Genomic DNA, 20,084 nt, shown 5'->3' on the forward strand with positions numbered 1-20,084 from the left:
TTTTGTGCGTATGGAACATTTCTGGGATCTTTTATTTCAGCTCATGAAACATGGGACCAACACTTTACATGTTGCGTTTATATTTTTGTTAAGGATATGTTAAGCTGAAGTCTAACCGCAAAAGCTTTTGTTTTTCCATCATAGAGCATAGTGACTCTATCAGAAGCAGGATGTTATAGGATGTAATAAGCATTCATAACCATGTTATAAGCAATCATAACTACTAATTAACATAGACTAAACAGACAGCATGGAGAATTTACATGTGGTTGTGTTTTACATGTTCCAAGGCGGGTGTCTGGGTCTCCTTGAGTGTTCTGCCCTATTTTCCATCCATGGTCAATCGAACAGGTACAGCAAATCCACAGCCTCTCTCGAATATTGTCTCCAGGTGAAACTTGATACACCGACCCACACTTCAGCTTTCACACTTAAATACGGAAACCGGCCCCAGCAATCACAGTCATTCTCTGTGCTCACACAAATGAAGACTGAAAAATTACACTTAAATATCATTAAATGTACACAGATAACACTGACATTCATGTAGCTTCAATTAGGTAAGATTAGAAGAGGCAAATGAGACTAACACCCTTGCTTTTCTTAAGATAACCCTGGCCCTTGTCTTTGCTGATAGCTCCTTTATTGAGGAAAAACTGTAAGCTACTTGTACTATGACTGTGATATGTGGCTGTCTCCCCTAGCTATCTTAAGATGAATGCACTAACTGTAAGTTGCTCTGGAAAAGAGCGATTGCTAAGTGACAAAAATGTAAATGTAGATGACACATTTTCATTCAAAAGAATTCACTGATTTCATTCTCAAGATCACAGATTGAAAAGATTGGTAAATAGATACACACACAGATATGTGACATCAGGGTTGGGTAGGTTACTTTCTAATTGTAATCCGTTACAGTTACTAGTTACCTGTCCAAAACTGTAGTCAGAAACGTAACTTTTGTATTACCCAAACTCAGTAATGTAATCTGATTACATTCTGTTACTTTTAGATTTATTTCCCATTAGGAGGCATTAGAAGAAGACAAAAATGTATGTTACCAAGTGAACATCATCTATTGCAGGAAAAATGTATGTTAACGTTTACATAGCTGGCCATATATGGATGTTACATTTTACTTTATGGGTTTGTTATGTAGGCTTCTTCAAACCCATCGCTTTCTACTACATATAATAATATGATTCAATTATATCTTTACATTAAAAACCAAAGTCTATCAGAATTCCAGTCATTCCAATAAATGTTATACCTCTTAATCTTCAAAAATAGGACTTGGAAATATGGAAGTATAGATTAGCAAAATTGTTTAACCTGAGCATAACCCCAAAACTATGGACTTATTAGCCAGCTCTACTCTGTTGTTTATGATTTTATTGTCATGGAGGACTGATTTGGCTCATTGATTCGAGTTGAAAAATAAATGCTGCACTCATGGAATGGTATGCTTTGAGCACCACTGAAAAGTGCTATTTACGTGAAAAATGAATGCCATATGCTGCATTTGCTATAGGCCTATTGTTAACCTTTTTGCTGATGACACTTTGATATCTTGAAAATATGCAGCTGTTTAAAGGGCAAATCCACAGATGAAACAATAACAAAACTTCCGCCCAGCCTCTGTTTTGGTAAAAGCTGAGGGATGGGCCTGGAGAAATGTAACCACTCTCAGATGAATACACAGAGCTATGGATGCAAGGACTGACCATCCATGATATCAAAATGATTGTTTTAACCATGTTATGATGCTATACCGTGTTTCTGTACATTTACAATGTTTACAAACATTGGAGAAAAACAAGCTTATATTTTGGGTTCTTGTGGAGTGTGACAGTTGAACTAAGCTCATGAGGCAATTATAAATTATATTCTTCAACAATCAATGGATATATATAATATATACAGTACCAGTCAAAAGTTTGGACACACCTACTCATTCAAGGGTTTTTCTTTATTTTACTATTTTCTACATTGTAGAATAATAGTGAACACATCAAAACTAAGAAATAACACACATGGAATCATGTAGTAGCCAAATCAAAATGTATTTTATATTTGAGATTCTTCAAAGTAGTTACCCTTTGCCTTGATGACAGCTTTGAACACTCAACCAGCCTCATGAAGTAGTCACCGTGAATGCATTTCAATTAACAGGCGTGCCTTGTCAAAAGTTCATTTGTGGAATTTCTTTACTTCTTTAATAGCGTTTGAGCCAATCAGTTGTGTTGTGACAAGGTAGGGGTGGTATACAGAAGACATCCCTATCTGGTAAAAGACCAAGTCCATATTATGGCAAGAACAGCTCAAATAACGAAAGAGAAACAACAGTCCATCATTACTTTAAGTTATGAAGGTCAGTCAATCCGGAAAATGTCAAGAACTTTGAAATTTTCTTCAAGTGTAGTCGCAAAAACCATCAAGCGTTATGATGAAACTGGCTCTGATGAGGACCGCCACAGGAAAGGAAGACCCAGAGTTACCTCTGCTGCAGAGTACAAGTTCATTAGAGTTACCAGCCTCAGAAATTGCAGCCCAAATAAATGCATCACAGAGTTCAAGTAACAGACACATCTCAACATCAACTGTTCAGAGGAGACTGCGTGAATCAGGCCTTCAAGGTTGAATTGCTGAAAAGAAACCTCTACTAAAGGACACCAATAATAAGAAGAGACTTGCTGTGGGCCAAGATACACGAGCAATTGACATTAGATCGGTGGAAATCTGTCCTTTGGTCTGATGAGTCCAAATTTGAGATTTTTGGTTCCAACCGCCATGTCTTTGTGAGATGCAGAATAGGTGAACAGATGATCTCTGCATGTGTGCTTCCCACCGTGAAGCATGGAGGAGCAGGTGTGATGGTGTGGGGGTGCTTTGCTGGTGACACGGTCTGTGATTTATTTAAAATTCATGGCACACTTAACCTGCATGGCTACCACAGAATTCTGCAGCTATACACCATCCCATCTGGTTTGCGCTTAGTGGGACTATCATTTGTTTTTCAACAGGACAATTACCCCAAACACACATCCAGGCTGTGTAAGAGCTATTTGACCAAGAAGGAGAGTGACGAAGTGCTGCATCAGATGACCTGGCCTCCACAATCACCCGACCTTAACCCAATTGAGATGGTTTGGGATGAGTTGGACCGCAGAATGAAAGAAAAGTGGCCAACAAGTGCTCAGCATATGTGGGAACTCCTTCAAGACTGTTGTAAAAGCATTCCTCATGAAGATGGAGAATGCCAAGAGTGTGCAAAGTTGTCATCAAGGCAAAGGGTGGTTACTTTGAAGATTTGAAAATATTAAATATAATTTGATTTGTTTAACACTTTTTTGGCCCTTGAATGAGTAGGTGTCCAAACTTTTTACTGGTACTGTATATAATTTATAAATACAAAAATGGAAGTAGCAACTACAGATTGTCCCTTTATGTCTATCAAAAGTGAGCGAGTTTGAGCATGTGTCCATTAGGCCTATGGATTTTTTTTCACTCTCTGTCCGCTGGTTTAAAAAACAATGATTGATAGGCAGCTTCAACTTCTGAAATTCAACCATTATTGGGTTCAAATACACATTTAGATTTGTGAACAGCCATCCACAACAACCACAATCCATAAGGCGCAAATAGCTAAATGAAAAAGCAGCAGTGTGATTCACATCAATGCGCTATGTAGATATCAATAATAAGTGATATCAGTATCACCGTAAACTACACCACTGCTGTCATCCTTATCTTCTAGAGTTTATTCAAGTTGGATAATCTTTGGATGCCGACAGCAGTCACACCATTGGAAGAAATCACTTGGACTGTAGCCTACAAAAGCCTATTCCTGGCCTTTTCCCGCGATCCATAATACACATTTGGGGTGTCATCATAGTGGTCTCTGATTTATGGTCAGACTCGCTCACGTTGAACAAATGTAAATTTGCGCCTATTTTCAATGATGTATGAATGTCATTGAGAAAAGAGAGAAGTGTCAAATACTTTTTTGGCAAACATTATTTCTGAATTTAAAAGTAATCTTCAAAGAAATCATCTAGTTTTTCAAAAGTATCTGTAATCTGGTTACAATATTTTTGCTGGTAATGTAACATATTACTGTTACAGCTTTTTGTAATCCCTTACATGTAAGAGATTGCATGTAATCTGTTACTCCCCAACATTTACTTGGTTGTTTATGGTTTTCAATGAACTTGAACATCACGGGGTCATTATTCATCACCATGTCCTATAATCAAGTGTGCTGAAAAAATATTTGACACCAGTTGTATAACTTCCATTCCGATTTTATGTTTGGTTGACATCCTGTTTTTGATGGATTTCTTTGATTTAGTTTCCATATCTAAATGTATTTTAAAACCGTTCAAAATGACAAGGGAGAGGGGACTTGTGCGCAAACACTCAGCTGATGACCAATGAGACCAGTGGGACGTTGATTGGTCACCTCTGCGTGGGAGATGATGCTTCTTCCATCAAAGTTATAGCCTATATAATTATGTCGGATGAGATAGTCAGTAGAGTTAAATTCTGTACCCTGACGTGGCAATATAACAAGACTTCCTCGGGCAGACCACCAAACCAAACACAGAGCGCCTATACCCTCACCAACGCGCATTAGAATCTCATAGCTCGAGATGAGCGCTTCGTATCTTCAACACCTTTGCATACTTCAATTGGTCTGGTGCCTTGGATGTTGGAAGGCGACAGGTGAGAGAGATTATTTATATAATTTAAATGAAATTCAACATTTCCGTATAATTTAGGCTATCTAAATCTTAAAATCTGAAATCGATTTTTTTGTTTGTTTTTGAATTAGCTATTTATATTGTTGATATTGTTGGCTATTACATGTATTTTTATTGTATGTTATAGATTGATAAAATAAACAAATGTATACTTTTGAAACTTACTTTTTTTCTTTCTGTAGAGGCCAGTCCATACAAAGAGTGTGAACATGGAATTGCTTTCAGAAGGGTTTGGGACTTTTTTTTTTGTGCATGCCTATACCTGAAAAGTGCAAATAAAAGGCAATTGTGTAATTCAAACAAATATTGTGAAATTCGTTTTTAAATAAATTATGAATTACTTATGAATGGCTTATTAGATTGACAACAAGGACACATTTCCTTACCTGATACCAGAGGCAAAGTGTTAAAATGTAGTATGAAGGTATTCTAGACCCAAATCATTCAATATATGCCTTGAATGTGTATCACTCTCTGTATCTCTGTGTGTCAGTCTTTCACTGTTTAAACATCTCAGTCCTCTACTGCGTTCATCAGAGGAGAGTTCTGGTCACAGATGGCATTAGTGTTGTCTACTTTGTTTGCACCACTGGAGAAATCTCATCCTTGTCTGATAAGGGGTCAGCAGGTGATTCCAACCAAATTAAATGGTGCCTCTTGTTACTTGTGGTGGCTGGGCTAGGTTATACGTGGAGAGGGGGTTGGGGACACACGAGTGAGTCACTCTAACTTAAATCAGACTGGTGGGGGACAGGATGAGGGTAATAAGAATATATAGGCTTCCCCCCACTCCTATCAACTAGACACACCGATGACAGAGACACAATCATTACTTTGCAATGGGTACAGTATACAGTAGACAATGGATGCCATGTACAACAGCTTTTATGTTTGCTTGGGTTTAGTGCCTTTAGATGTGTTATAGACTTGTGTTTTATCATTGACCATTGATTTGTCTGCTGCAGGGTCCTGGGATCCAGACTGATGTTGGTGATATGATGGGGAGAGATCAGAATGAGGTAAGGCTTAGCTACCGTATGACTCAATCTTATCACAGATTATATGACAGCAGCTCTGACACCAGTGTAATTATTCTCTCCCTCTCCCCGTCACAGGAGCAAGTTCAGAATGTTTTCAAAAGAGTAAGTTCCTCAACAATATCACACCCTATTCCTAAATACTTGTTTATACCTTATTCCATAAAATACTGAGGTAAACTTGCAGGTGCAATATTTGTCTTTGGAACAGTGTTGACTTTGTATATGCTCTTTTCGTCAGTTCCTGTTTCACTACTCAAAGGACAACTCGGTAGACTCTGTACAGCATGCGGTAAGTAGAGAAAGACTACTTGATGCACAAACTGTATTTCCATATTGCTTCAGAATGTCAGTGAATTATGTCTGAGAGCAAATTAGAACTATGTACACACCCTCAAACAACTATGTACAATGTCTCAGGCATATAAGCAAGTGTCATTGGATTTCCTGGACAGCACAGTATGGGATTTTGTCTTTAGATGATAACATGCTGTATTTGTTAAAATGGAATTATTTAGTAATTCCATGTGATTGGAATCTAACAGGCATTCCCCTCTCTAGTCCCATTCAGTGCACCCGCTGATGCGCCTGTCACCCAAACTGTCTCAGAGGAGAAAGAAGCAGCTCATACTTTTGGTAAAGACCCTGTGCTGTTTCAACCTTGATTAGCAGAATATCAATATTGAAGCAGGAGACATGGACACTTCTGACCTGCAAGACCGACGAACCTTTACGTCATTTTAACCAATTCTGAAATGAAATATCGGTTTGCAGGTCAGCAATGTCCGTGTAGCTTTTTCTGATTGAAGCTCAAGAGTTTGTGAAAACTTCTGCAGCACCTTTCTCTTAGAGGTTGAGGACCACAGTCTTTCTGTAGCCAGTCCGCAAGACTCAATCAAGGTACAATATGTACTTTAGACATACAGTATATACTACCCCTGACTAGAATCTACATAAGTTAGAACAAAGTAGACAATTTAAGAAATGCCACAAACTATGACCGAGGTTCTCTCTATTCCCTGCTACACAGAAGCACTCTGATGTGTGATGTAAAAATCTGACTTTGGAATAACTGGACAGAAGACATCAGCACACTGCAACCCCCCCCTGAACATTGAGCACAAAATGGCAGACTGAGGGACAGACAGAAGCAGCATCCTGTGTTCTCTGGCAACGGACTTGATATTTTTGAGAAATAAAATTGCAGATTGTGAAGTGTCTTCCTGATTTCAGTTGGTAAATATTTAGTGATTTAAGATGAGGATTCTGTACTTTGCCATTTTGTAGACAATTGCACATACACAAATTCAGACTGCAATCTCTGAACACAGTCAAATACATCATAGTAGTCCTTTATGTGATGGTTACACAGATCAGGGTGAACACTTTATAAAAAGCGTCAACTGATTATGGCATGGGTGAATGGCTACTTACATTTAATTTAAACAATTACAAATGTATTCATTTCTATTGTCATTTCTTATGAAATGTATATGTTAAATAACCAAATGTTCTGTAAAAACAAGTTCAGATCTGATTTAGGAGAATGATCTCGTAACATAAGATCTTTCAACCGGGGAGGCATAGTACTCTGATGGAGCCTCTCTGCTGACTGAGATAGCATAGAGGGAGAGGTGTGCAGTTCACATCACCACAGGAGAGAGCCATCCTCACAAACAGTGATGGTTGAGCGTTAAGAGTAATGTTATTTGGTGTTACGCGGCTAGTCCTCTTCGGAGTCACTGTCTTTCCGTGTGGGGAGAGTGGATCGGATCGACGACATCAGCTTGTCTTCAATCTGCTTCTTGGGGTTTTCTTCCAGGTCTGTCTTGACAGCGCCAGATTCTGATAACCTCCACTCCAGCTCTGAGGATGATAGGATAAAGCAGATTTAAATATCTAGTAGAGAAAGAAATTGTCATTCAAAACTGACAATGCACAAATCTGAGGGTGAGAAGTATACACACTGAACAGCACAAACTACCATATCATGTTGCTAATAGTATTCTATGAAAGTCTAGCTGAGGTGATTGTCTCTTACCCTCAACTTTGAGGTTCATGCCCCCGAAGACCAGAGGCCCGATGTACTGTGCCTTCATCTCTCCCTCGTGGTAGACAAAGATGGTGGGTAGGTTGTGGTCAGGGTAGTTGGGGATGCATGTGGTGGAGATGGACTTGAGGAACTTGGTCTGGGGGAATTTCCTGGCCATTTCTGACAGATGCTGGTTTATCAGGGTGCACAGAGGAATTCTGGCAGGATGAGAGAATGGAACAGAGAGATTCAATTACAATGGGTCAATTAGTTAAACCTATGTATTTGGCAGATAGACCTATTCAGTGCAATTTAAAAAAGACCACTGTTAATCAGGCTTATATGAACAAAAAAAAAGGAAAACCTTGTTTCATGATTTTCAAATAAGGTCTTGGTCAATAAAGTTATCAGATCTCGAAGAAAAAAAAAAAAAAAAAAATAATAATAATTGAACAGAACTCTCACCCCTGTTTGTAGAGATGCAGCACAACCCAGATGCCCTCTCCAGCTTTGTTCACCTCCTTGATGTAGTCCTGCCCAGAAATCTCCACTACTTCTCCAAAGCAATTCTTTATCTGGGTGGCTTTCCATTCTGCAAGCCTCTTTTGCCTGGTGAGAAGAAAATGGAGAGAGTTAAGGCAATGTAGGTTCATTCTGGCAATAACAAGGTCATAACATTGTCATTCTCTATTTGGGATGCAAAAGGCTATATCACCATTAACATGGTAGCCACAATGGAGCTTTACATTTTTAAGCATCTCTTTTAATGGCAGTAAGTTGTATTAAGGGACTGACATTAAGGTCTGAAAGGCACTTGCACATCAAGTGAGTATTTTTAGTTCCCCAAAGACTTAAAATGTGCTGTTTACACACAGACATAGGGGAGGAATCAGAAATTCTTTGCACTTAGGTTGTTTTCAATAAAATAAATCAACATGCCCAATGGGGAAACCACAGAGCCGGCTCAACTTGCCCGATTGCTCAGCTATGGCCCCGGGCCATATGGCAGCCAATACCTGTTGGTACCATCTTAGTAATGCTTTGAAACCTGTAAATCTCAATGGCAGCCTCATCCTCTTCACTGAAGTCATCCTCGTTCTCATCCAGCTGGTCCAGAGTCATACTTTCATAGGTTTTTACTGGTCACAAAACACCACAGGAAATACAAGTCAGAAAAGTATCATTTAAGGTGTTAAAACTACTAACAGAGGATGCTGTTGGCCAAATATCAGCCTTCCAAAACCATGTCCTGTTAGTTAAAAATTAAGAATAACATAAAAACTATTTCTAGACCCGTTCAGGAGAAACCTAGTCTCACAGAGGTAGCTATATGATATTAATAGCCACCTCTTACCAACAGATTCTTGCTGAAGAAGAATCTGCTGCTCTAGAGCGTCCTCATCAACCTCATCCTGAGTTTTCTCCTTGGGAGGAAGGATCCCCTTCTTCCTCAGGATATCATTCCACTCGGTATCTGCGTTAGGGTCCTGAGATTGAGAAATAACAGATCATTGGAGTTTTATTTAAGCACTCAAACAGTGTTGTTGGTTTGCCGCATGGTTTAAAAACTATCTATAGCTAGGCTCTTTGGCATTACCAAAGATACTTATAACTACCGGTAACCACCTTTTATCTGTGGTATTACAGCTAGCGAACATTGGCTAACGTTTAAATGCAGCTAACGTTAGCTATGTCCCAATCAAGGTGGCGTGCGAACATATACTCATACTGCTCAAAACGTCAGCTATGACCTTCATTACTACTTTTTCAATAGCTAGAAAAGGTGTTATAAGTTGCCAAACCTGCATTTTTTAACTGTTCAAGACAGACGCTGAAATCACACCACTTATCTCCCCAGACACGGAAATAAAAGGACCTCACCCACATTTCTTCCGGAGTAAAACAAGATCTTTAAATGTGAAAAAACGTAAATACTTGTCAGTTATCACAAATATAAACTTATTTCAGAGTAATTAAACAAGAATGTATTTTTTTGAAGACGAATCGTATTTTATCGGTGTTTTATATGCATTATTATCAGAAAACTGGCTCCAGCCAGAAAATCAAGGGACAATAATAAATGTTGCACCGACATCCGTTTTGCATCCCCAATGTGTCCATATAAGGAGTGGGAAAGCTACTTTCCATGTGGCAGCTGAGTGAGACAACAGCTGCACCTAAAAATCACGCTGTGCTGTCAGTCTCTGGGGTGACCAAGCTTATAGGGGTGGGGTTACACAGAGGTCCAAAACATTTCTTAACATTGCTGGCCTGTTTTTGTGTTCTAATATGATATCCTAATACAAGTATTCCCAAACTGGGGTAATGCCGTCGGGAGTACGCATAATAAAAATTTGATTCACATATGTTTTAAAAAAAAAATGTTTTTACATTTCTTCACATTTTCAAACAGTTCATTTATATTTTCCAACTGGGCTATACATTTGGGTGAAGTTTTTTTCTCCCCTGAGAATCCTCGTTTCACTGCCAAAAATAAAATTAAACCATTTAGTGTTAAGCGAAATAACAACACAATGTTTAAAAAAATATATATATATATTTTTTTTAAATGTTATTTTAACAGTAACATGCAAAACATAAACATAACATCCAGAAGGATTCCAAAGAAGTGAGAAAAAAACGAGAAAAAAACGATTCCACATTATATCAAATCAAATAGACATATAGCGAATACATTTTTTTGACATTTTGTTTTGTATACGTTTTAAAGACTCTAAATAGTTTTCCAAATCAGATAAAAAAACTAAGAAAAGGGGCTTTTTCTTCATAAATTTTGATTTGTGTATGAAATATTTTCCTAATAAAATAAAGAGATTTATGACATACTCACGTTCAATTGTGGAATCAGTGTAGTAAAATAAAATGTCAAACTTAGAAATTTCAATGGTTGTATGAAATTTGAGGCCAAGATGTATTTTTACATCAGTCCAGAATACTTCACTATATAAACAATTACAGAATAAGTGTTCAATAGATTCAGTTTCTAGTTCACAAAAACTGCATTCACTGGTAACATCAAGTATATATTTAGAAATCAAGCTATTACACGGATAGAATCTATGGATTATCTTAAAGGAGATCTCCTTTACTTTATTGGTCACCATAAATTTGTGTGGAGTGAGCCAAGCATGGCGCCAGTTTACATCAAATGATGAAGCCCAACAAAATATTGCAGAGGGAATAGACTTCCTGTAGAAAATATCCCTTAATAAACGATTGTTGAATTTCGTACCTAGTAGACCAATGCCATTCACCTGAATATCGCTTACAATCGGAGATATTCCAAAATATGCATTATTCTGAAGTAAAGTTTTTTATCCCACTAGGTATAGCTTTAATAACAGTGTCATATTCCTTGCTTGAAACCTCAAAGTTGTATCTTTCCATAAATTCTCTCCGTGTATAACAACACAATGTAAAATACAGGTAGCTTAGTCAAATAATTAACATTCAATCACATTAACCGTTACTCTCGCAGGAGTTCCGATAATGGTCCGTATGTAGCCAAACGTAGCTGGTGCTCATTCCGTTTGCGCGAAAATGGATAGATGAAAAAAATAAAATAAATAAATGGATAGATGGTTAAAAAAGTTAGGCCCACGTCCATAGAGACACATCACACCTGTACCTGTCGACAACACAAGTTGTTCTGCTTCCACAAGCACATCCAATGCTAGCATCAGTAATTCTACATTTGTTGTTAGCCCAGCTAGCATGGACACTGACAGTTGCGAATCTGATGCAGCTGAAGAGCTACTGCCCCCTTACCCGGGAAAGCACCGAACAACAGACAGGGACGTTGGACCTATGGCTGGGACAATGCTGGGGGAAAAGGCCAAAAAAAAAACACAGAAAATGCATCAAACAACACTGTTTCATGACGCATCCGTGACATGGCAGGAGATGTTTTGAAACAATTACTGCTTCTCTTACAAGCCGGTGCATTCTATGCATTACAGCTGGATGAGTCAACAGACTTGGCGGGCCTGGCATAGCTCCTGGTACAAGTCCTTTAAGTTTATGGGGGTCAATTAAGGAAACCACTGGAAACCAGGACAACAGAAGACAATATTTTTAAAGTACTAGACAGCTTTGTGACATCAAATGGACTTTGGTGGTCAAGATGTGTTGGTATCTGTACTGATGGTGCAAAAGCCATGACAGTGAGACATAGTGGAGAGGTAATGCGCGTGCAAGCAGTTGCTCCCAATGCCACTTGGGTCCACTGCAGCATCCACCGAGAGGCTCTTGCTGCCAAAGGAATGCCTGACAGCTTGAAAGACATTTTGACACTACAGTTAAAATGGTTACTTTGTTAAAGCAAGGCACCTGAACTCTCGTGTACTTTCTGCACTATGCAATGATATGGGCAGCGACCATGTAACGCTTTTACAACATACAGAAGTGCGCTGGTTATCAAGGGGCAAGGTATTGACATGGTTTTTTAAATTGAGAGATGAGCTTAAAGTTTTCTTTACTGACCATAATTTTCACTTGTTTGACCGCTTGCATGATGATGAGTTTCTCACACGATTGGTCTGTCTGGGTGATGTTTTTTCTCTCCTGAATGATCTCAGTCTAGGATTACAGGGACTCTCCGCAACTATATTCAATGTGCGGGACAAAATTGAGGCTATGATTAAGAAGCTGGAGCTCTTCTCTGTCTGCATTAACAAGGACAACACACAGGTCTTTCCAACATTGTATGATTTTTTGTGTGTAAATGAACTCAAGCTTACGGACAATGACAAATGTGATGTAGCAAAGCACCTGAGTTAGTTGGGTGCACAGTTACACAGGTATGGATGACACAAACAACTGGATTCGTCATCCCTTTCATGATTCGTTATCCCTTTCATGCCCAGCCTCCAGTCCACTTACCAATATCTGAACAAGAGAGCCTCATCAAAATTGCAGCAAGCGGTTCTGTGAAAATTGAATTTACTCAGAGTATCCTGCCTTGGCAAATCACGCTTTTAAAACACTGATGCCCTTTTATAACCACGTACCTATGTTAGAGTGGATTTTCAAGCACACCCTTCTCATTAACCTGTGGTGAGTTTTTCACAATTTTCTATTAACAAATAAAGTTATGTAAGATGGCTAAATAAAGAGCAAAATTATTGATTATTATATTATTATTTGTGCCCTGGTCCTATAAGAACTCTTTGTCAGTTTCCATGAGCCGGGTTGTGAAGGGGTACGGGACTATAAAGAGTTTGGGAACCACTTTCCTAATATATTCAGGGCTGTAAAGTACTTAAGTAAATATTCTTTAAAGTACTACTTATTTTGTTTATCTCTACTTTACTATTTATATTGTTTGACTACTTTTACTTCACTACATTACTAAAGAAAATAATATACTTTTTACTCCATACATTTTCCTTGACACCCAAAAGTAGTCATTACATTTTGAATGCTTAGCAGGACAGGAAAATGGTCCAAATCACACACTTATCAAGAGAACATCCCTGGTCATTCCTGACTCACTAAACACACATGCTTCGTTTGTAAATTATTTCTGAGTGTTGAAGTGTTCCCTGGCTTTCAGTAAATTAAAAAAAATAAGAAAATGGTGCCGTCTGGTTTGCTTAATTTAATTACAAATGATTTATACTTTTACTTTTGATACTTAAGTATATGTAAGAAATTACATTTCCTTTTGATACTTAAGTATATTTAAAACCAAATACTTTGACTATTACTCAAGTAATATTTTACTGGGTGATTTTCACTTCAGTCATTTTCTGCTTTTGCTCAAGTATGTCAATTGGGTTCTTTTTCCACCACAGTATATATTACATTTTTACATTTAGCAGGCACTCGTGTCCAGAACAACTAGGGTTAAGTGCCTTGCTCAAGAGCATATTGACAGATTTTTCATCTAGTCGGCTCAGGGATTCAAACCTGTGACCTTTCTGTTACTGGCCCAGTGCTCTTAACCTCTATGCTGCCACCATTATATAAGGGTGTCACACCCTGATCTGGTGGTTCATCTGTCATCTGATTGTCTCCACCTCCTCCAGGTGTCGCTTATTATCCCCGGTGTATATATCCCTGTCTCTCTGCCAGTTCGTCTCGTTTGCCAAGTCAACTAGTCCTCCTGGTTTCGACCCTTGCCTGTCCTGACTCCGAACCCATCTGCCTGACCACTTTGCTTGTTCTGACTACCAGCCTGCCTATCCCCTTGTACCTTTTTTGGACTCGGATCTGGTTTCGGACCTCTGCCTGGCCTGACCTCGAGACAGCCTATCATATGATACTGTTTGGACTCTGACCTGGTTTATGAACTCTCGCATGTCCCATGACCTGCCTTTGCCTACTCCCTTTGTTATAATAAATATCAGAGCTCTACCATCTGCCTCCTGTGTCTGCATTTGGGTCATGCCTTGTGCCCTGATAAAGGGTGGCCTTCGGCAAGTATTCAGACCCCTTGACTTTTTCCATATTTTGTTAGGTTACAGCCTTATTCTAAAATGTATGAAATAGTTTCCCCCCAATCTACACACAATACCTCCTTAATGACAAAGCAAAAACAGGTTTTTACAAATATTTGCTAATTGATCAAAAATTGAAATATTACATTTACATACAGTTGAAGTCAGAAGTTTACATACACTTAGGATGGAGTCATTAAAACTCGTTTTCCAACCACTACACATATTTCTTGTTAATAAACTATTTTGGCAAGTCGGTTAGGACATGTACTTTGTGCATGACACAAGTAATTTTTCAACAATTGTTTACAGATTATTTCACAATTCCAGTGGGTCAGAAGTTTACATTCAGTAAGTTGACTGCCTTTAAAGAGCTTGGAAAATTCCAGAAAATTATATCATGGCTTTTGAAATCATTTGAGTCAATTGGAGGTGTACCTGTGGATGTATTTCAAGGCCTACCTTCAAACTCAGTGCCTCTTTGCTTGACATCATGGGAAAAATCTAAAAAAACTCTGCCAAGACCTCAGAAAAGAAATTGTAGACCTCCACAAGTCTGGTTCATCCTTGGGAGCAATTTCCAAATGCCTGAAGGTACCACGTTCATCTGTACAAACAATAGTACGCAAGTATAAACACCATGAGAACACGTAGCCGTCATAACGCTCAGGAAGAGACGTGTTCTGTCTCCTAGAGATTAACGTAATTTGGTGCTGAACACGCTCCTCCACTGCAACTGGGAGGGTATCTGCTCCTGCTGACTCCATTCTTCGGGTGAATGATTCTGTAATGGTCCTGTGTGTAGCTGGTGTAGAGAGTCAGGCACAGGACAGCATATATGAGTAATCAACAAATTTGTACTCAAAATGACAAATGTACAAAGTAACATACAAGCACACAGTAACAGACCGAAAAAGCAAACAATCATGGGGAACAGAGGGTTAAATAATAAACAGGTAATTGGGTGAGTGAAACCAGGGGTGTAAGACTAAGACAAAACAAATGGAAAATGAAGTGGATCGGCGGTGGCTAGGAGGCCTGTGACGTCGACTGCCGAACGCCGCCCGAACAAGGAGAGGGACCAACTTAGGCGGAAGTCGTGACAGCACTTCACAAAATAGATGGCATCATGTGGAAGGAAAATTTGGTGGATATATTGAAGCAACATCTCAAGACAGTCAGGAAGTTAAAGCTTGGTCGCAAATGGGTCTTCCAAATGGACAATGAACCCAAGCATACTTACAAAGTTGTGGCAAAACGGCTTAAGGACACCAATGTCAAGGTATTGGAGTGGCCATCACAAAGCCCTGACCTCAATCCTATAGAAAATGTGTGGGCAGAACTGAAAAGCGTGTGCGAGCAAGGAGGCCTACAAACCTGTAACGGTTGTCGTTGGGTAGAGAGGACCAAGGCGCAGCGGGTTGCATGTTCATCATTATATTTTATTAACTAAATGTGACCACAAAGCACGCCAGATCGACAGTTTCACATGCTAATACTCACAGCAGTGCAAAATACAACTACCCACAAATCTCCAGGTGAAAACAAGCATCTAATATATGACTCCCAATCAGGAACAACGATGTACAGCTGTTCCTGATCGGGAGCCACACAAACCACACAGAAATAGACAGACTAGAAAACCATAGAAAACCAACACTAGAACAATACTCAAACCCCAGACTACATAAACCAAACACCCCTTAAATAACACGCACAACCCGAACCATATGAAACAAATACCCCTCTGCCATGTCCTGACCAAATATAATACAATTACTCCCTCTGCTGGTCAGGACGTGACAAAACCTGACTCAGTTACACCGGCTCTGTCAGGAGGAATGGGCCAATATTTACCCAACTTATTGTGGGAAGCTTGTGGAAGGCTTCCTGAAATGTTTGACCCAAGTTAAACAATTTATAGGCAATGCAACCAAATACTAATTGTGTGTATGTAATCTTCTGACCCACTGGGAATGTGATGAAAGAAATGAAAGCTGAAATAAATCATTCTCTCAACTATTATTCTGACATTTCAGATTCTTAAAATAAATTGATGATCCTAATTGACCTAAGACAGGGAATGTTTACTAGGATTAAATGTCAGGAATTGTGAAAAACTGAGTTTAAATGTATTTGACTAAGGTGTATGTAAACTTCCGACTTCAAATGTAAGTTTTCAGACCTTAACTGAGTACTTTGTTGAAGCACCTTTGGCAGCAAATACAGCCTCAAGTCTTCTTGGGTATCACGCTACAAGCTTGGCACACCTGTATTTGGGGAGTTTCTCCCATTCTTCATTGCAGATCCTCTCAAGCTTTGTCAGGTTGGATGGGAAATGTTGCTCCACAGCTATTTTCAGGTTTCTCCAGAGATGTTCGATCGGGTTCAAGTCCAGCCATAGCTGGGCCACTCAGTGATATTCAGAGACTTGTCCCGAAGCCACTCCTGCATTGTCTTGGCTGTGTGCTTCAGGTCATTGTCCAATTGGAAGGTGAACCTTTGCCCCAGTCTGAGGTCCGGAGCACTCTGGAGCAGGTTTTCACCGAGGATCTCTCTGACCTTTGCTCTGTTCATCTTTGCCTCGATCCTGACTAGTCTTCCAGTCCCTGCCGCTGTAAAACATCCCCATAGTGTGATGTTGCCACCACCGTGCTTCCATGTCGGGATGGTGCCAGGTTTCCTCCAGACGTGACGCTTGGCATTCAGGCCAAAGTGTTTTTTTCTTGGTTTCATCCGACCTGAGAATCTTGTTTCTCATGGTCTGAGAGTCTTTGGGTGCCTTTTGGCAAACTCCAAGAGGGCTGTTATATGCCTTTTACTGAGGAGTGGCTTCTGTCTGGCCACGCTACCGTAAAGGCTTGATTTGTGGAGTGCTGCAGAGATGGTTGTCCTTCTGGAAGGTTCTTCTGTCTCCACAAAGGAACTCCAGAGTTCTGTCAGAGTGACCATCGGGCTTTTGGTCACCTTCCTGACCAAGGACCTTCACCCCCAATTGCTCAGTTTGGACTGGTGGCCAGCTCTAGGAAGAGTCTTGCTGGTTCAAAACTTCTTCCATTTAAGAATGATGGAGGCCACTGTGTTCTTGGGGACCTTCAATGCTGCAGACATTTTTTGCCACCCTTCCCCAGATCTGTGCCTCGACACAATCCTGTCTCAGAGCTGTACGGACAATTCCTTCGACCACATGGCTTGGGTTTTGCTCTGACGTGCACTGTCAACTGTGGGACCTTATATAGACAGGTGTGTGCCTTTCCAAATCATGTCCAATCAATTGAATTTACCACAAGTGGACTCCAATCAATTTGTAGAATCCTCTCAAGGCCGACTCCTTTCTCTGTATATATCAATGATGTCGCTCTTGCTGCTGCTTGCAGCTGGTGATTCTCTGATCCACTTCTACGCAGATGACACCATTCTATATACATCTGGCCCTTCTTTGGACACTGTGCTAACAAACCTCCAATCAAGCTTCAGTGCCATACCACACTCCTTCCAAGGCCTCCAACTGCTTTTAAATGCAAGTAAAACTAAGTGCATGCTTTTCAATCGATCGCTGCACGCACCCTCCCGCCCGACTAGCATCACTACTCTGGACGGTTCTGACTTAGAATATGTGGACAACTACAAATACCTAGGTGTCTGGTTAGACTGTAAACTCTCCTTCTAGACTCACATTAAGCATCTCCAATCCAAAATGAAATCTAGAATCGGCTTCCTATTCCGCAACAAAGCCTCCTTCACTCATGCTGCCAAACATACCCTCTTAAAACGGACTATCCTACCGATCCTTGACTTCGGCAATGTCATTTACAAAATAGCCTCCAACACACTACTCAGCAAATTGGATGTAGTCTATCAGAGTGCCATCCGTTTGGTCACCAAAGCCCCAAATACTACCCACCACTGCGACCTGTATGTACTCGTTGGCTGGCCCTCACTACATATTCGTCGCCAAACCCACTGGCTCCAGGTCATCTATAAGTCTATGCTTGGTAATGCACCGTCTTATCTCAGCTCACTGGTCACCATAGCAGCACCCACCCGTAGCACGCTCACCAGCAGGTATATTTCACTGGTCACCCCCAAAGCCAATAATTCCTTTGGCCGCCTTTCTTTCCAGTTCTCTGCTGCCAATGACTGGAACGAATTGCAAAAATCACTGAAGCTGGAGTCTTCTATCTCCCTCTCTAACTTTAAGCATCAGCTGTCAGAGCAGCTTACCGATCACTGTACCTGTACACAGCCCATCTGTAAATTGCACACCCAACTACCTCATCCCCATATTGTTACTTATCTTTTTGCTCTTTTGCACCCAGTATCTCTACTTGCACATCATCATCTGCACACCTATCACTCCAGTGTTAATGCTAAATTGTAATTATTTCGCCTCCATGGCTGTGCATAGACTTTTCTATTGTGTTATTGACTGTACGTTTGTTTATGTGTAACTCTGTGTTGTTGTTTTTGTCGCAGTGCTTTACCTCATCTTGGCCAGGTCACAGTTGTAATTGAGTACTTGTCCTCAACTAGCCTACCTGGTTAAATAAAGCTGAAATAAAAAAATAAAAATAAATGACCAATGGAAACAGGATGCATCTGAGCTCAATTTCGAGTCTCATAGCAAAGAGTCTGAATACTTATGTAAATAAGGTATTTCTGTTTTATTTGTATAAATTTGCCCCAAATTCTAAATTGCTGTTTTCGCTTTCTTATTATGGGGTATTGTGTGTAGAAAGCTGCGATTAAAAAAAATATAAAAAATGTTTAGAATAAGGCTGTAACGTAAGAAAATGTAGAAAAAAAATTCAAGGGGTCTGAATACTTTCCAAAGGCACAAATATATTTTAGATTCTTCAAAGTAGCCACCTTAAGCCTTGATGACAGCTTTGCACACTCTCAACCAGCTTTGATTCCAGCTTTGCACACTTTCAACCGGCATTCTCTCAAACAGCTTCATGAAGAATGCTTTTCCAACAGTCTTGAAGGAGTTCCCACATATGCTGCACACTTGTTGGCTGCTTTTCGTTCACTCTGCGATGCAACTCATCCCAAACCATCTGAATTGGGTTGAGGTCGGGTGATTGCGGAGGCCAGGCCATCTGATGCAGCACTCCATCACTCTCCTTCTAGGTCAAATAGCCCTTACACAGCCTGGATGTGTTTTGGGTCATTGTCCTGTTGAAAAACAAATTTTTATTTTACCTTTATTTAACAAGGTAGGCTAGTTGAGAACAAGTTCTCATTTACAACTGCGACCTGGCCAAGATAAAGCAAAGCAGTGTGACACAGACAACACAGACTAACACATGGAATAAACAATAAACATGCCAATAACACAATAAACAAGTCAATGACACAGTAGAAAAAAAGGAAGTCTATATACAGTGTGTGCAAAAGGCATGAGGAGGTAGGCAATAAATAGGCCATAGTAGCATAGAATTACAATTTAGCAGATTGACACTGGAGTGATAAATGAGCAGATGATGAGTGATAAATGAGCAGATGATGATGTGCAAGTGGAGATACTGGTGTGCAAAAGAGCAGAAAGGTAAATAAAAACAGTGTGGGGATGAGGTAGGTAGATTGGATGGGCTATTTACAGATGGACTATGTACAGCTGCAGCGATCGGTTAGCTGCTCAGATAGCTGATGTTTAAAGTTGGTGAATGAAATTAAAGTCTCCAGCTTCAGCGATTTTTGCAATTCGTTCCAATCACTTGCAGCAGAGAACTGGAAGGAAAGGCGGCCAATTGAGGTGTTGGCTTTGGGGATGATCAGTGAGATATAC

The 20,084-nt window shown here is 39.8% G+C and overlaps 2 protein-coding genes across 3 annotated transcripts; one reads left to right on the plus strand and one right to left on the minus strand.

The window, feature by feature from the left end:
* The first annotated feature begins 4,533 nt into the window (after positions 1-4,533).
* LOC115155677 (neuromedin-U) lies at positions 4,534-7,020 on the plus strand. Of its 2 annotated transcripts, XM_029702554.1 has the most exons (7): positions 4,535-4,725; positions 4,946-4,992; positions 5,729-5,782; positions 5,879-5,905; positions 6,042-6,092; positions 6,362-6,436; positions 6,831-7,015. In XM_029702554.1, exons 1-7 carry the CDS (start codon positions 4,653-4,655, stop codon positions 6,846-6,848), a joined length of 345 nt encoding a protein of 114 aa, XP_029558414.1. In that variant the 5' UTR covers positions 4,535-4,652; the 3' UTR covers positions 6,849-7,015. The 2 variants fall into 2 exon arrangements, with proteins under 2 accessions (XP_029558415.1, XP_029558414.1); XM_029702555.1 differs by lacking the exon at positions 6,362-6,436 and having other exon boundaries at positions 4,534-4,725; positions 6,831-7,020.
* A 116-nt stretch (positions 7,021-7,136) lies between these two features.
* LOC115155676 (phosducin-like protein 3) lies at positions 7,137-9,743 on the minus strand. Its single transcript, XM_029702553.1, has 6 exons — positions 9,635-9,743; positions 9,187-9,319; positions 8,881-8,971; positions 8,298-8,441; positions 7,842-8,050; positions 7,137-7,666 (listed from the first exon to the last, which is right to left on the minus strand). Exons 1-6 carry the CDS (start codon positions 9,638-9,640, stop codon positions 7,524-7,526), a joined length of 726 nt encoding a protein of 241 aa, XP_029558413.1. The 5' UTR covers positions 9,641-9,743; the 3' UTR covers positions 7,137-7,523.
* Between the last annotated feature and the right edge of the window lie 10,341 nt (positions 9,744-20,084).

The sequence above is a fragment of the Salmo trutta genome, chromosome 20 (assembly GCF_901001165.1).
Source record: "Salmo trutta chromosome 20, fSalTru1.1, whole genome shotgun sequence".
NCBI classification, from domain to species: Eukaryota; Metazoa; Chordata; class Actinopteri; order Salmoniformes; family Salmonidae; genus Salmo; species Salmo trutta.